The following is a 15,861-nucleotide window of genomic DNA, read 5'->3' as shown; positions in this document are numbered from 1 at the left end:
ATCGCCGCCGATGGGAATACATTGCAATCAGTTGAAAGCTCTTTGCGTCCGTTTATGAAGCTGAAGGAGACTCGGCGCGTCCCAACTGCACGCCACGGGACCCTGACCAAGCGTCGCTCCTGGACGTTTAGGGATTGAGAGTGTGTTGGTTTTGAGCTTCTTGCAGCATTTTTTTATTTGCAGCTTTTCATTTATGTAGTGCTTTTAGTAAACCCTATTATGAAGTTGGTGAAGATTTTTTCCCATTTGCATGTGTTTTGGCACATTTATGTTTTTACATTTGCATTGCTTTCGAAAGTGCAGCGCGTTTCTCCTAATTTCTCCTGATGTTTTTGGCCGCTATAGTGCGTTTGCCCCTGTCAACCCCTATAAAAGTGGGATTTCTCAATAATACAGTATACCAATCTTCAGAAGCTAGCACACTGGCCTACAAGATGGATGATTTATTTAGCATTGTTCTGCCTTATGTTCTGCTTTCTTAGCATGTAACATCAAAAGAGCAGCTAAACAGAATAGCGCAGAGCGTATAAATAACTCATACCACGGCCTGGTTTTGTAATGAGCAGGAGCTGGATAACCACATGAATGTTTAAAATGATCAATATTGCCAAATGGTCCAATGAGGCTGCGACTATTCTATAACCGCTGGGTCGAATATCAAGAGTCAGATGAGGAGCTTGTACTGTAAATGAATTCCTCTTCCAGTGCAGACCTGCTGCAGAGTGATAAACTACACACCCACATTCACATTTAACACACATACACACGGCCTGGTAGGGTTGTCAAGGAGCTACCATCCTTTCTTCAGACCACCAGAGGCAAATCTGAGTGTGCCTGGATCCCACTCGGTTCTCAGCAGATAGCGCAGAGCGAGATGCAGCTCTCTGCCCTGTAGCTATGCTTCGAAGTGCTAACATGCAGTGAGGAGAATGCTCAATTTAGGGGAAAGAGGATGAAAGAGGGAATTTGGTGCTGGAACTGGTGGGAGATTGCGAGTGGGATTTGTTTTTTTATTATTGATGCCCTGGGTGACTTTTTATGCACACAAGCAATAACCACCAAAGAGAATAACAGCTCCAGTGAGACTTACCAGCACACCAATAGCACAGCCAGAGCGCTGTAATGACTCGTGGTTACAGAAGGCTGCAGAGCTTGCTTTTGTTTTCCACATGGTGAGCATCAGCAGGTGTTTTACACACTCTGGTAAACAGACATGGTGCCTGAGAAAGAAAGGAAAAAACTGATTCATCACCAGAGAGCTGTCTACATGCTCAAGTGCTCCCACTCGTTCCTTTGCTTACTCAGCATATTGATTTAAGACAGTATAAACAGCAACCTGCAGAGAAAGCAGAGGACTGATACAATCAACGAGCAAGAAATGGATCGCTTGAAAAGTGGGCATGTGGAGAGGGGAGAACCAGAGCTGCTGCTACATGTGAAAATTACAAGGCAGTGAAATGGATAATTGACACTTCACCTAAATGTGTGTTGTCTGTATGTGTAGGAAAGTGGGAGTAAACCCATTCAGGTAAACATAAAAAACAGGCAACTGCCAACCTTTTTCCCTATTTGTGGTGAAATACTGGCAGGAAATTATCCTGATGAGGCACGTTCAAATAAGGGAGATAAGAGACGGGGATTAAATTGTCATTTAAAATGTAAAATTAGCTAAATTGAGCTTGGGTTTGTAGCGAAAATAAAAATGTACATAATTTACATTTACATAAGTTACATTGTGTATTCGGTGTAATAAATGAAGGCCAAATAAATAAATTCTGATTTATTTAACAATAATTTGCTTTTATTTGTTGCTCCAAATAGCATGACAGACAGACAGATTAATGATGACAAAATGTTTGTACTACCTGCACATTCTGTAACTTTGCAAATGTGTAAATTCAATGTAACTAGTGCCTTCTATTATTGTATTCTCTTTGATGCTATTACTGTTTTATAACTGTTTTCACCATTACTTTTATTTATTTGTTTCTATGTTTCTGTGCCACCCCTCCCCCCCCCCCCCTCCCTTCAGATCAAGATGACTGCCAAACAACTCACAAGAAATCCAAACCCTGTAAACCTACCAATAAATGCCTGTGAGTTATTCTAGCCTTAACTAAAAGCCAGACATGGGATGTAACAAAGGGAGCAGACAGTCATTGCATTCACTATCAGCTCATTTCATGCCACCGCAAGAGACTGAGCAATCATACCTGACCGCTTTTGGACAACAAGCCTTTTGAGATGAGCCTTGTTGTTTGTGCGGCATGGCAAAACAGTAATTGCCCTCCTTGTCAGGCAGTGTCATTAAGTCAGGGGAAGTGAAACATGCCATCCGGTAAAAGCGATAGGACACACAAGAGGAAAAAGGCAGGCTGCACAGCCGGCAGGGAGAAACCTGCGCTGAATGCCAAATAATTCAGATGTTTACAAAGTGGAGGGGGTGGAGGAGAGCAGCTGTGAGAGTGGAGTGGAGCTGTGAGGTGACTTGGTCAGGTTGATTATATGGAGACTGGCAAATCAATGTATTGTGGAAAAATATTCCTCACAGGTTATATGAACCATCAGTGTGAAATATATCCTGGTTTACCCTGCTGTCGATGTTGATACATTTTAGGATATAACCATAAGTGTTAAAGCTTTACAATGAGCGTGCAATGATAACATTGTGGAACTGTTTGCTTTTCTGGAAAGGTTTTTTTAATATACAGATCTTTGCTCATTTAAAGCACCTAATTATCAATGTTTTGATTATCACAGAATGACTTGTATAGGAAGCAGATTGCTCATAATAAACAGTCAATACGTTTTCTTGACCACAGCTTTAAGGGCAAATTTCAAGTTCATACATATTAGGTTTAATCATCAATGATCTCTATTGCTGCCCACTCCCTCTGGAACTCAACCCCAAATGACATCAAAAACACTCACCTCCCGTCAAAACATTGATAAAAACTCCCCTTTTTAGTGTTCAATGTTGTGAGTTTGATATTTTTTATCTTTGAGCACCTGTAAAAGCACTTCATAGAAATCTAAAGTCATTTAGATACCAAGATGGAGAGCGGTATATTCGAATGAGCCTATTATGTCATAAGGTGAGCCAAATCTGTACCGGTAGCTTGTTGAAAATCATGTTTTCCGATGGAATCTGATGAAAAAACTGATTGCCTTATTTTGTAGTTTCTGTGTTAGTAAGCACTTCAGATAGCAAAAATTCATTTTGAATGTCCCTCTAATGTTTTAACTATTTTTTTCCAAACTCCCTTCAGCGAAAAAGCATTAGAAACCCAATGTTTGCTTCTCAGCACTGAACGGCACACGTAATATCTAGTAAACAGTAACATGTTGATTACCATGACTGACTTAAAGCCAGCAAACCTGTTCTTGCATAATTCAAGATTTAAAAAAAGCAACAAATCTTTAATCAAATTAATAAAATGCAGAAAACATTTTAATAAAATGGAACACAGTAGAAATCAGCAGTCAACGTAGCGCTCCACATGCAAATACAGCTGAACTTTTCCAGATGGTTCACATATGGAGGAGATCGCATACAATGGCAAAGAAATAACAGAATATCCATAAAATACATTTTCAAATAAGAAATTTGGGGTTTTAATACATTGGGCTTTTGAACAAGTTATTAGGGAAAAGAACATCAGCATAGCAAGATGCCGTTTTTTTTATGACAGTGCAAAAGACATATTCTTTTGTAAATGGCATGACTCCTGGTGTAGGGAAAAACTGTCGGTCACATGATTCATGATAAACCTGAAGTAATTCTTAATTTGTGTCTCAGTCCAGTTACACATCACATTAGAGAGTTTTAAAAGCTTGAAGACAGTTTCTGCGGGGCCACTTGACCAACAACATATGGAAAAATAACTTATATATAAAAGGTAAATGACAATGTGTGTTTTAAAAAAACATTTGTGTTGACAGCATGAGACAGAAATAAAGCAGGCTCTGTTATGACCACTTCACACACATGCCACATAGTGACAAATAATGCTGGAAAGCAGTCAGTTATGACAACTTTAACTGTACTGTCATTTGGTTGTAGGAAACAGATGCAATTGTTCTTGATCACAGAAGACTGTGTGTGTATGTTTGTGTCATAAGGGGGTAGTGTCTATGATGAAGAATAAGTAAAACTGAGATGCACCATTAAGGAAGGCGGGTGGATGGATGGATGGATGGATGGATGAATGGACAGATGGGGAGAGGCGGGGCGATGTTTCATGCAGCCGACCTTCGACGTATGATAAACGCTCCCCTCTGCAGCTGACCCAGGTAGATCCTCATCTTTGTACTGTCGCTCGTCTTCCTCACCCATATCTGGAAAACAAAGGAGAGAAAATGTCTCAATGCAGTCATTAAGAAATAAATTAGTTGCAAAGCAGCTGTCAATATAAACCACATCCATGAAAAATACGAGATAAAATAAATATCAGAATGCTCCTCAGAAACATGCAATTTTTTTTCAGCGGTTTTTCTTTCTTTCTTGTGTTGAATAGAGTGGGGGACTAGTAGTGTGACTAGTCAAACATTGGTCAAATAAATCTGTGGTCGGTATGTCTTGCTGTTATTATTGTCTACCCCTTCCACCAAAACTAACAATGACAAATGTGACTCAAAAAGGAGTCAATAGTGAATTTTGTTGGAGACTATTTATAGACATTTGGGGCTCTGGTGAGTATTTGCTGCAGCAGGACAGGATTTAGTCCAAATACACTTGTGTGAGTGTTCATAATAATGAGGGAACATGTTACCCATGCAACAGAATTAAATATGTATTGTTTGGCTACACAGACAACATTTAGTTGTTAGTATACATTCATGGCATTTGTTAACAATCGGGAAAATGTTAGGGATGCAGTCATTTTAAAGGGGCCCTATTATGCAAATTTTTTAAGGTTCATATTTGTATTTTAAGCATCTTCTGTGACATGTTTACATGCTTTAATGTTCAAAAAGGTCTTTATTTTTCTCCTAATGCTTTTCTCGCCCAGTCTGCTCTGATTGGTTAGCTAGCCGGCTGTTATTATAGGTCAACAGCTTAGAGATGTCCCGCCCTTCTTCTCACTGAGACTTGGCTCAACCCCGCTATCCCGGACTCCGCTATTGTCCCTGACGGATTCTCTATTTTTCGTCAGGACCGGACTGCAAACTCGGGGAAAAGTAAGGGAGGCGGTGTGTGTGTAATGACTAACAACAACTGGTGCTCAGATGTGAAGATTATTTCATCGGACTGTTCCGCACAGCTAGAGCACCTCATGATCTCATGTCGGGCCTTCCATCTGCCGAGGGAATTCACATCTGTTGTGATAACAGCAGTGTATATCCCGCCGCAGCCACTCGCCGACAACAACACGGCACTCGATCAGCTGTTTGGGTTTATTGATAAAACCGAGACTTCACGGCCAGATGCGGCGTTCGTTGTGGCCGGAGATTTCAACACCGCCAACATGAAGAAGGTTTTGCCAAAATATTACCAACACATCAACTTCCCGACGCGCGGGGGAAACATACTGGACCATGTTTATTTTCCTTTCCGGAATGGATATAAGGCTCTCCCTCGCCCTCCCTTCGGCAAATCAGACCATATCTCACTACTGTTGTTACCTGCTTACAAGCAGAAACTTAAAAGGGACAGACCGATAACAAGGACAGTACAACGATGGAGCGAGGAGTCAGATTCAGCACTGCAGGATTGCTTTGCATCTACGGATTGGAGTGTGTTTGAGGACAATAACATCAACACACACACGGACACTGTCATCTGCTACATTGGGAAATGCATCGATGACGTGGTACCGAAGGTTTCTGTACGGACATTCCCAAATCAAAAGCCCTGGGTAAACGGTGAGGTGCGCGGCAAACTGAAAGCGCGCACTCTCGCGCACACAGCGGGAGATTTGGAGGAGTACAGGAAGTCTAGGTATGATCTCCGGAGAGCAATAAAAAATGCAAAGAGACAGTACAAAGAGAAGGTGGAATCTGACTTCAAAGGCTGTAACACTAGGAATATGTGGGCGGGACTAAGGACAATGACTGACTACAAAGGAGCAGCGGGGGGGTGCTGCGGGAGTGTCTGCGTGCGCATCTCTCCCAGATGAGCTAAACAGTTTTTTTGCACGCTTTGAGAGCAGCCGGGCTGTGGAGGTACAGAGGGACCAGGAGCCCTGCCCTTTTGTTTTAAATAGGGCAGATGTGTGTAAATCCTTTAAAAGGGTTAACCCACACAAGGCTCCTGGACCTGATGGCATCCCTGGCCGTGTTCTCAGGGTGTGTGCAGTTCAGCTGGCAGAGGTGTTCACAGACATCTTCAACAGGTCCCTGCTGCAGTCTGTAGTCCCCACATGTCTTAAACACTCCACCATCATTCCTGTCCCCAAAAAGACAATCATCACCTGCCCCAACGACTACCGCCCAGTAGCACGCACCTCCATCATAATGAAGTGCTTTGAGCGGTTAGTCAAATTATTCATCACCTCCTCCCTCCCTGAATCTCTGGACCCCCTGCAGTTTGCCTACAGAGCAAACAGGTCCACAGACGACGCCATAGCCCTCACCCTCCACACTGCCCTCTCACACCTGGACCCGAAGAACAGGAACACATATGTGAGAATGCTGTTCATTGACTACAGTTCAGCATTCAACACCATTGTGCCCTCCAAGCTGGCCATCAAGCTCAGAGACCTCGGGCTCAACAGCGCCCTCTGCGACTGGATCCTGAACTTCCTGACGGGCAGACCCCAGGCAGTGCGGGTGGGAAATATCACATCCTCCACCCTGATTCTCAACACCGGTGCCCCTCAAGGCTGCGTGCTCAGCCCTCTCCTCTACTCCCTGTTCACCCACGACTGCGTGGCCACACACAGCTCCAACACCATCGTGAAGTTTGCTGATGACACGACCGTCATCGGCCAGATCACAGACGATGACGAGACGGCGTACAGAGAGGAGGTCGAAAACCTGACATCTTGGTGCCAGGAGAACAACCTCCATCTCAACATCAGCAAAACAAAGGAGCTGATTGTGGACTACAGGAAGCAGCAGGGAGAGGGACACGCCCCCATCGCCATCAATGGGACTACGGTGGAGAGAGTCAAAAGCTTCAGGTTCCTTGGGGTCCACATCACTGAGGACCTGACATGGTCTCTTCACACCACCACCATCACCAAGAAAGCTCGACAGCGGCTCTTCTTCCTCCGCAGGTTGAGGAGGTTCAAAATGGATTCCAGGATACTCTGCAACTTCTACAGGTGCACGATAGAGAGTATCCTGACTGGCAGCATGACGGCCTGGTACGGCAGCTGCACCGACCTCGATCGTAAGGCTTTACAGAGGGTAGTGAAAACTGCACAGCACATCACCAGGACGGAGCTGCCATCCATGGAGGACCTTTACTCCCAGCGGCTCAGGAAGAAATCACTACGGATTATCAAAGACCCCCCATCACCCCAGCCACAAACTGTTCTTTCTGTTGCCGTCTGGCAGACGTTACCGCAGCATCCGGGCAAGGACAAGAAGATTCGGAGACAGTTTCTTCCCGCGGGCAGTGAGACTGTTAAAAAATTGAACTGTTGAAACAACTTCAAACATTCAACTGCTACTCAGTAGTATGTATCTAATACCTAATATATATATATCATTCCAATAACTTGTATATAGACTCATACTGCACTATTCCACATCATAACTTTATTTCATTTTTATAACTATTATTATTTTTGTATTGCTCTTGCTCTTATTGTTATTATGTTATGTTATTATGTTGCATTGTTGGAGAAGCCTGTGACATAAGATTTTCAACTGCATAATTACTCTGTAGCTATGTCAGATTGACAATAAAGAACCTTGAACCTTGAACCCTTCACCTATCTCGTACAATGTGTTTGAGTAAGATGACTTTCACTTATGGCAGAAGCCAATGTTTATGTGTTGTATACATTTTGCGCTTGCTAAATGTCATTTTGCACTTTGAGAGCAGCTGCTTTAATCGACTGATTTGAAAAAGAGGGCACTGGCTGAACACGCCTCTGAACAAACTTGTGGTTTGTTTACCATTAAAGATGTAAGAAAATGCAGCCGTGTGGGAGCTAGAGATATCGGTGATAGACAGTTTGTAAGAAACGTTTCCTTTGCAAATGTGAGTGCACTCAGATATTGTAGAGATAATCACCTAAGTTTTCCTCGGTTTTTGGATGAGAAGAGAAACAATCGGAGCTGCTCCATGGCAGAAATGCCCACAGTATCTTTAGTCAGTTAGTTGGTTATTTAGTTAGTTGCATAGCAGGATAAAGGGGCTTTGGAAGTAGTTAAAAAACATATTCATAATTTGAAAGAAGGCTATATTAATAGTAGTTTCATTAATTTATTTGATTGAATTGGTGCTTACTCAGATGATGTATTGAATGGCAACAAAAATACTTAGGGAAAACAAATAAATAACAACCCCCTCAAAAACAAAACAGCCCAGAAATTCATAATTGGTGACTCCCCAGAAAATATATGATATCATGTGCCCCATGTTATAAGCAGTGATATGAGAATAAGTTACATGTGCAACAGGAGCCAAATGAAGACTAAAGCCCACCTCGTTGGTCCCCACTGAGCTGATGACACAGCTAATCTTTGTGTTGTCCTTTGACTCCAGGTAGATGGCCTGGCTCTTGTGGTACCTGTCAGCATGAAAGACACACACACACACACACACAATTAATTCTGCATTCAAGGTGAGATTTGAGGGATAGGCTTAAGTGCAGACAGAAGAGAGGTTCATTATACATATTTCACCCAGCTGAATAGACCACAAACCTCCTGAGATGGCACTAAATAGATCATTAGATGGGAAAGTTAAAACAAAAAGTCGTGGTTTTTTTCATTTAATGGCTCCAAACTGTCAGAGGACAAAACCAACCCAGGGGAAGAGACTGACAACCAAAACGCTTGATCATTAAGGGCCCACTGAAGAATAATGACGCATGTTTCTCTCTGCGGCTCTTTGTGAAGGCTTTCCTGTGGCGGCGTCTTCTTTAGAGAGGAATAAATCAGACTTTGCCTTGAAAGAGAAGTGTGCATACCTCACAGTGCGCTCCTCTTAACTGCCGCGTATAAAGACAGAACTCTATTACTTCTTCACACGACCTTATGTTCACGTCTGATGCGGAGGAGCTCTACTCTCAAACAGAAGGACATCCGAGCGGTGTCTGGTCAAGGATTTTCATTATTTTCCTCTTTGCATCACAGCAGAGTGCTTCTCTGAATATGTATTTTGATGGTTCAAGCACTAGCCTTAATTCAGTCGTTCCTAAGAAATATCTTTATGTTGCCCAGAAAAAAGGTCTGCCATCAAAGTTGTTTGATTCTTTTTGAAAACCAAACATCAAAGAAATCAGCCAATGGCAATGTGGCCATCTAGTGGTGACAGGAGGTGTAGTCTAGCTATGTGAGAAATGGCACAGTGTAATGCGAAACACGAGAGATTTTGAGAATGACAGTTCAACAAATTCACCATCTTTTGTCGTAGTAGAGTTTCCCCTCCTCGATGCGAGCCTCGTACCGCTGGGAGGGGCTCTCCATGGGGGCGGAGGGGACGTGCTCTGGAGTCGTGGGAGACACTGAAGGGGGAGAAACACTGGGTTAGTTTGACCATGCAAGGCACAAGTAAAAGCAATATTTTGGAGAAATTATGGATGATATGCTAATCTGCGTTTTGCTGACATGAAAGTTTTTTTTACTGACTATTTCTTAGCTGGGAGACTTGCCTAGAAGTCTAAAAAGTCTAAAAGGCCAGCTGTGTCCCCTAAAGTCTTACTTTAAGCTAACATTTTAAGCTAACTAACAGCTTGCTGTAAATTCTTATTTTGGGTACAGACAAGGGAGTGATGTCGATATCATAATTTAACTCGAAAACGTGTAAGCATATTCCCCTAAATGAACTAAATAACTTGTTGTGCATGACAAGTTAAAATGAAATACTGCAAAAGGTGAGCATTTACATACCTGGCCTTTTTGGTGACTTAAGCTGTGAAAGAAAAAGTGTAAAAAGACAGAATTAGACAAAATAAGATCCACTCGGGAAATGCTAAATATCAAGATGTTCAGAACTACAAACCTTATTAAGTGTTCTTAGATCTTCCATTATCTGATCATCTGTTAACAAATAATTTAGCTGAGGTTTGAAGAGTTAAGGAAAGCATTTTTGAACACGACATGCTACAAGTACAAGTAAAACTGAATACTGAAGACCTCACACATTCATCTAAAGTGACTGCTAACTGTAGCCAATCAGAGACTGTATTTAAAAGGATATCTGGTGCAGGTTTTCTCCGTTTGTCTGGTATTGGGACCGGGTCATTGGGCCGTCTCCTCAGCTTCCGAGTCATTATAGGTTTTACCTCCATTGAGTCTATGTATGAAAGAAATAATAAAAAGTGAGATCCAACAATAAGGGAGAAACGTTCTCAAAACTCACAGACGATTCAAGATGGCAACAGAAACATGATAAATTACTGAATCTCAAAGTTCTACATTAATCAGACAACTTAAACTATAGTGTGCATTGAACAAATCTCACTGCCAACCACAAAACTTTTTGCCCCATTTCTCTCTTCCACTTCTCTAATTAATAATCCTAACGTGACTCCCATACCTCCCGTCAGCTCCATTGTTAATTTTTCATTCTCGATCATCTTTTTCTTCTCCTCCAACTCTGCAATTAGGTTTTCCTTCAGTTCCACTTTTTTATCGTCAAACTCCTTCACCGCTGCTTTCTTCTCCTTGATGTAGTTCCTCTCCACCTGCTCTGTCTGCAGAAGGTTGAGAGAAGGGCATGATGGAAAAAGCAGGGATGTTTTCTTTGTAATGCCAAAAAAGTAAAGGTCATTTAAGTTTAAACAACATCAGTCGGTCAGCGGGATGAATACTACTCACCTCAAGCTGGAGAAAGAGATCTGTAAAGAGAAAGGAAATCATCTGTTATCATACTCGCTGATTATATCTGACATTGGACCACTACTATGGTTACTCTCAAGACTTTAAATATATATATAGATATATATGAGGGGATGCTAGGTAACAGGGTGAGGTGTAGGGATGACAGAAACTGACCATGATCAAATTCGAAAATCGGACAGCCCTGGCGAATATTAATCGATTATTCGCCGCCGCCCAAAAAAAGAAAAACATAAATAATAATAAAAAAATATATAAATAAAATCGAATTTTAAAAATAATTTTCGATTATGGAGACCGTAACGAATATTCGAAAAATCGAATAATCGCTGGCATCCCTAGTGAGGTGCAGGGTCAGGAAGAAACAGGGGTCTACAGCAAGGACACCAACATTAAGCAGTTATCAATTAACATAAAAGCACTTGTTGCATTGCATTCTAGGCAAAACAAACAAGTCATTATGATTAGCAAAAACGTAGGCACTGAATATTCTGGCTCACAAAGCTGGCAAAGGAAAAAGCTAATCAGACCAAAGCCGCTGAGACATCAAAATAAAGTAATCAAAATAATTAAAACTGTCAAATGATGGAAGATGAATGGGTTTGGAGCAGAGGGAGGAAGATGACTCAGTCAATTTGAGAAATGTTGATCTGTTCTTGCACATTTACAAATTGATGATGTCTATGTAGAACCTATACTTTTAATCATGATATTGTACGCTGTTTTTAATCTAACAGCTCGCTTTATTTATCCAATCTGCTAATCAAAAAAGTACGAGTTCTTTTAACCTAATCGGACAGTCATGACATTGGAGCACACACTAAATGTAAACACAGAACCCCACTCCATTTGTTTTGTGAATTGACATTTTTAATGAAGGTTATTTTTTAAACAACATAAAAACTACTATTTTAAAACCTCAGAAATTTAAAAAAAGGCAGCAATAATTTGTTTGTTAGACTCAAATTTAAACAAAATGCAGGAGAAAATGACTCTCCTGTATCATTTTCAAGGATACAGTCGACCACAACATCTACTATAACACTGCAGTAATTGTAGAACAAGTTTATAACAAATCCTATGAAGGCAGCCATGTGGGAAATCTGATCTCGTTGTGTATAATGCTGCTATAGCCACACTTTTCCTCTTTGTAGTCATAAGCTTTTGAAATTGGTCAAGTTTGGTGAAGCAAAGAACAGTCACTAACCTGCATTTCGGAGTCTCTCTTTGTACTGCTGGTCCAGCTTTTTCATCCTCTTCTGATACTCCTGCAATGTACCTGAAAAAGAGAATGTTTTTAAAACAAATGTGAAGATGTGGAATTACAACATTGACTAAAGAATGGTAAGGTATCCTTTATTACTTAGTTGTACACCCACAGTCTAGACTAGATTTAACTGTCACTGCACCTAAATTGCAACACAACATGTCACCTCCATTTCTACACCGTCAACTTACTATTCAAAAACACTTTGAATCAGTCATCAACACACAGAATAAATTAAACAAAATGAACTGCTTATTACATTACATTACATTACATTACATGTCATTTGTTAGACGCTTTTATCCAAAGTGACTTAGTGACTGTTCTTCTTAGTAATTCAGTACTGTGGACAATCCCCACAGGAGCAATTTGGGGTGAAGTGTCTTGCCCAGGGACACAACGACATGCTGACTGCAGTGGGACTCAAACTTGCTATCCCCTGATTCCAAGTCCAGCACACTATCCACTGAGCCACAGCCTCCCTGTTATGTTTGTCATCAGTTTGTATCCATTTATCCGTTTATTTTTCATTTTGGCCAGAGACAGCGACTCTTAAAATGCCTTTTGAACTGCCTTTGTGTCCTGATGATGTAAAGCATCAACATGAATAATCATTTGGGATATAGCTGCATTATATCTACACATAGCTTCAAAATAAAAATGAACCCCGACAAGCACATTTATCCCATCTCACACTATGAAGAGCAGAAGTCATGCACATTTGGAAAGCTCCTGCCACACTTCTGTTATAGGGGGAAATTCCAATGGATTACCTTCTTGTAATTGCTGCAACTGTCTTTTCAGAGAGGCCAGTTTGTCTTGGTACATTCTGCAATGAAATAAATCAGAGATGGCTTTATATTTTCCTATAATTTGTAAACATTAAAACAAACCTAACTTACAAATGACTTTTATTGATGTTAAAACAGCTGACCCATGGTTAGCAAAGCACTTACTGCTCTTTGATTTCGACATAGTCATCCTCGTCGTGTTTGGCAAGGTCTGTTTCACTGGCATCTTCCGTGTCTGGAAAAAAGGTAATGAAAGAAGAAGAATACTCTCAATTATAAAACTTTTTTTAACTTTACAAACAGCCTCTAAAAAAAGACTGTTGTTGTAATCAATTCAGCATGTTATACCACAAGAAAATCATTAAGTTGGTTATAAAAAAAGACTTGAAGGCAAACAGGTTACGTCCAGACAGACAACAGATGTCTGCTCGGATCAAAGGACGTGCGTGGCACCGGTAAGGTAATGGTGAACACCCTGTTTGGGATTGCCCTCTTTGTAATAATAGGACAATGAACATCCAAGTTTGCCATGAAAGATCCTACATTATCTATCTTCGCATCAACAACGGGGAGTTTAGCAAGATGAAGACAACGCTTGTAGTTTTAATCTAATGACATTAATGTAACAAGCGACAGAAATGTAGCTATTAGTTTGAGTGTCACGCATTTGCCGCATGGTGAGATTAATCAGAAACGGTCCCCGGCTAACTTGGCCGTGCTGTCAGTCCAACGGCAACTCTCACGGCAAAGCTAACATGTTAAGGCTAATGCGATGTGGCAAACTTGGGGGCCAAGTTTATTAACACCGGCTAACCTAGGCCAGTCGGTGTTACCTTCAAAACCGGACAGGAGAAAAGGTTAAGGCCCAGTTGCATTAAGCTGACACTGCAGCTTTCATTTTCGGTTAGCATTAATGTGCTAGCTTAAGTTAGCCCCGTCTGCTTTAACCAGTAACCCGATTCGAGCTCGCGTAGTTAGGAGCAGCACCGCCGTCAACATGCCCGTGCGAGGAAGAAATAAGTCCAGCTGCTCGCTTCGGAAGTCAGTGTCAGGAAACTATCTAACCTTGTTGTGCTGTCATCGCCTTGCTTTCCTGTTGTCTCCTTTTCTCTTTCACTGCTATCCGTCCTGTCTCACTGAATAGTGTGAAAAGGGCAGTGCCGTGGACACAGGACGCAGGGTTTCGCCTGCCTGCCGATCTGTCAATGCGTGTAGCTAACGCTACTTAGCAGGTTGGCTAATTAACGCTATGTATCCCTTTTGGAATATGTTTGAAGGAAACTGTATTATTCCAGCAACGACGTAACATGCCAAACGTTAGTTTAATCAAACTTGCAGTAAGAGTTGATCAGTTTTAATTTATTACATAATAGAGGCAATATGCCCAATAATGTGGTTAAAGCTGATTGGTGCCTCACGGGGAACGTTAGTATAGATGGGCTAGCTGGGTTAGCATGACAACTAATGTTCGGTGATATCATTATCTTTGACCGTTGGTTAAATTGTTGCATCAGCAGACGTTATTCGCTTGCACACAGTTTAGCTAGTATCCATCATCTGCTTCTGAAATGTTTCTTGACTCGGCAGATACTTGATTGGCGGTCGTGTGGTAGCTTGTTATGTAGCTAGCATGCCAACTGCGTGTAGGTGAGGCTCGCGTTTTACGAGCTTTCCAGCTTGGGGAACAGGAAGTTAAACATTTAATTTAGGAGGCAATGTGAAACAGCTTAATCTGTAGATCACTTTAAACGCTAGATTGAAAAATAGCTGATTTGACGCAATTAAAGCGCGCTTCCGTTTCTTTTCCAACAAGTAGACAGAGCCCATCGGGGGTTTTTGCTCAATTCGTCAAACGCTACCTTCTTCCGAGTCTCTTCCCCTGAAACTCCGGTCATCGTCGTCCTCCACGCTATCAAGTTCTTCTTCATCGTTGTAATAATCCACCATAGGCGACAGCAAAGTCGAAGCCATTTGTTCGCATGCAAAATGTAAACAAACACAAAATAAACAATCGATTTGTGTTTTGCAGCTCGCTTGGAAAAGCGCCTACAACTGGCAGGACCTCCGAGTATCAAGCTGTCTGCCCTTATGCCTGTAAACAATGTCTGTAATATTAATGTGTAACATTTAAAAAATGTATGTTTTTATTTTATTTTTCAAACATTTAAAATAAATACAGTATATCAGTCCATGATGTATGTGTTTTCTGTATGCACATTGAAAACTGCCTTAAATAATATCATCAGGCATTATACCGATCAGCAGCAACCGTCGGGTGTCTTTGTTTTGGCTCCCGTCTGGCTCGCTTTCCATCTAGTTTATCTACACTCAGAGGGCTGTAGCTACTACGAAGCCAGAATAGTGGGTTAGCGAGGAATGTTGACCTTTTAAGCGAGAGTTTTCCGTATTACGAAAATACTCTCTTTTAACCTGGCTAGATCACCATGGCAATTTATCATAGACTGTATATATAATATGCAATTTATGCATAACTTGGTCCAGACCATCGACTATAAGGCCCTCAAGACCATGTTACAACAAGTTCAACCTAGCCTATCAGTAATTCAGAAGATCAAAGCAAGGACCTATTTAGTTGTGTGTATAAAGTATTATAATATTTATTTCAAATGTGTTCTTTTGCCATTGGCCCACACTGGCTCTTAAATAAACCTCCTATCAATTGTCAGATGCAATTTGTAATTCCCTGTATTGTTCATCAATATGAAGTGTACATGCATATGCAGTATCATCATTCAAACCATAACTTTTAACACTTCGGAATCATTCATTGGGGGACAGATTCTAACCAAATGCAATGTTTTAGTATATTGTTTACATCTG

The 15,861-nt window shown here is 41.3% G+C and overlaps 1 protein-coding gene and 1 long non-coding RNA gene across 4 annotated transcripts; one reads left to right on the top strand and one right to left on the bottom strand.

Moving 5' to 3' along the window:
- Positions 1 to 3,429: 3,429 nt before the first annotated feature.
- On the bottom strand, positions 3,430 to 15,093 carry suds3 (SDS3 homolog, SIN3A corepressor complex component). 3 transcript variants are annotated; one of them, XM_034118285.1, is made up of 12 exons: positions 14,880 to 15,093; positions 13,186 to 13,255; positions 13,003 to 13,058; positions 12,170 to 12,241; positions 10,942 to 10,961; positions 10,661 to 10,817; positions 10,322 to 10,417; positions 10,124 to 10,185; positions 10,012 to 10,033; positions 9,521 to 9,626; positions 8,603 to 8,687; positions 3,430 to 4,338 (listed from the first exon to the last, which is right to left on the bottom strand). In XM_034118285.1, the coding sequence occupies exons 1-12, from the start codon at positions 14,989 to 14,991 to the stop codon at positions 4,240 to 4,242; spliced, it is 957 nt and encodes a 318-aa protein (XP_033974176.1). In that variant the 5' UTR covers positions 14,992 to 15,093; the 3' UTR covers positions 3,430 to 4,239. The 3 variants fall into 3 exon arrangements, with proteins under 3 accessions (XP_033974176.1, XP_033974177.1, XP_033974178.1); XM_034118286.1 differs by lacking the exon at positions 14,880 to 15,093 and adding an exon at positions 14,086 to 14,855; XM_034118287.1 differs by lacking the exon at positions 14,880 to 15,093 and adding an exon at positions 13,854 to 14,078.
- Positions 13,986 to 15,209, top strand: LOC117472857. Its single transcript, XR_004554967.1, has 2 exons — positions 13,986 to 14,061; positions 15,050 to 15,209. It is a non-coding gene; the product is annotated as an uncharacterized LOC117472857 (long non-coding RNA).
- Positions 15,210 to 15,861: the final 652 nt, after the last annotated feature.

Source organism: Trematomus bernacchii, unplaced genomic scaffold (assembly GCF_902827165.1).
Source record: "Trematomus bernacchii unplaced genomic scaffold, fTreBer1.1, whole genome shotgun sequence".
Taxonomy (NCBI): Eukaryota; Metazoa; Chordata; class Actinopteri; order Perciformes; family Nototheniidae; genus Trematomus; species Trematomus bernacchii.
The sequence above is the reverse complement of the archived record's forward strand: the minus strand, read 5'-3'. Positions and strand labels throughout refer to the sequence as shown.

Excerpts from the sequence above, each read along its gene's own strand:
- suds3 (XM_034118285.1), bottom strand. The coding sequence starts at position 14,991 with ATGGCTTCGACTTTGCTGTCGCCTATGGTGGATTATTACAACGATGAA. Across the intron at positions 10,818-10,941 it reads ATCTCTTTCTCCAGCTTGAG|ACAGAGCAGGTGGAGAGGAA; the intron begins GTGAGTAGTATT and ends AACCTTCTGCAG. Across the intron at positions 9,627-10,011 it reads TAAGTCACCAAAAAGGCCAG|TGTCTCCCACGACTCCAGAG; the intron begins GTATGTAAATGC and ends CTCCCCCTTCAG.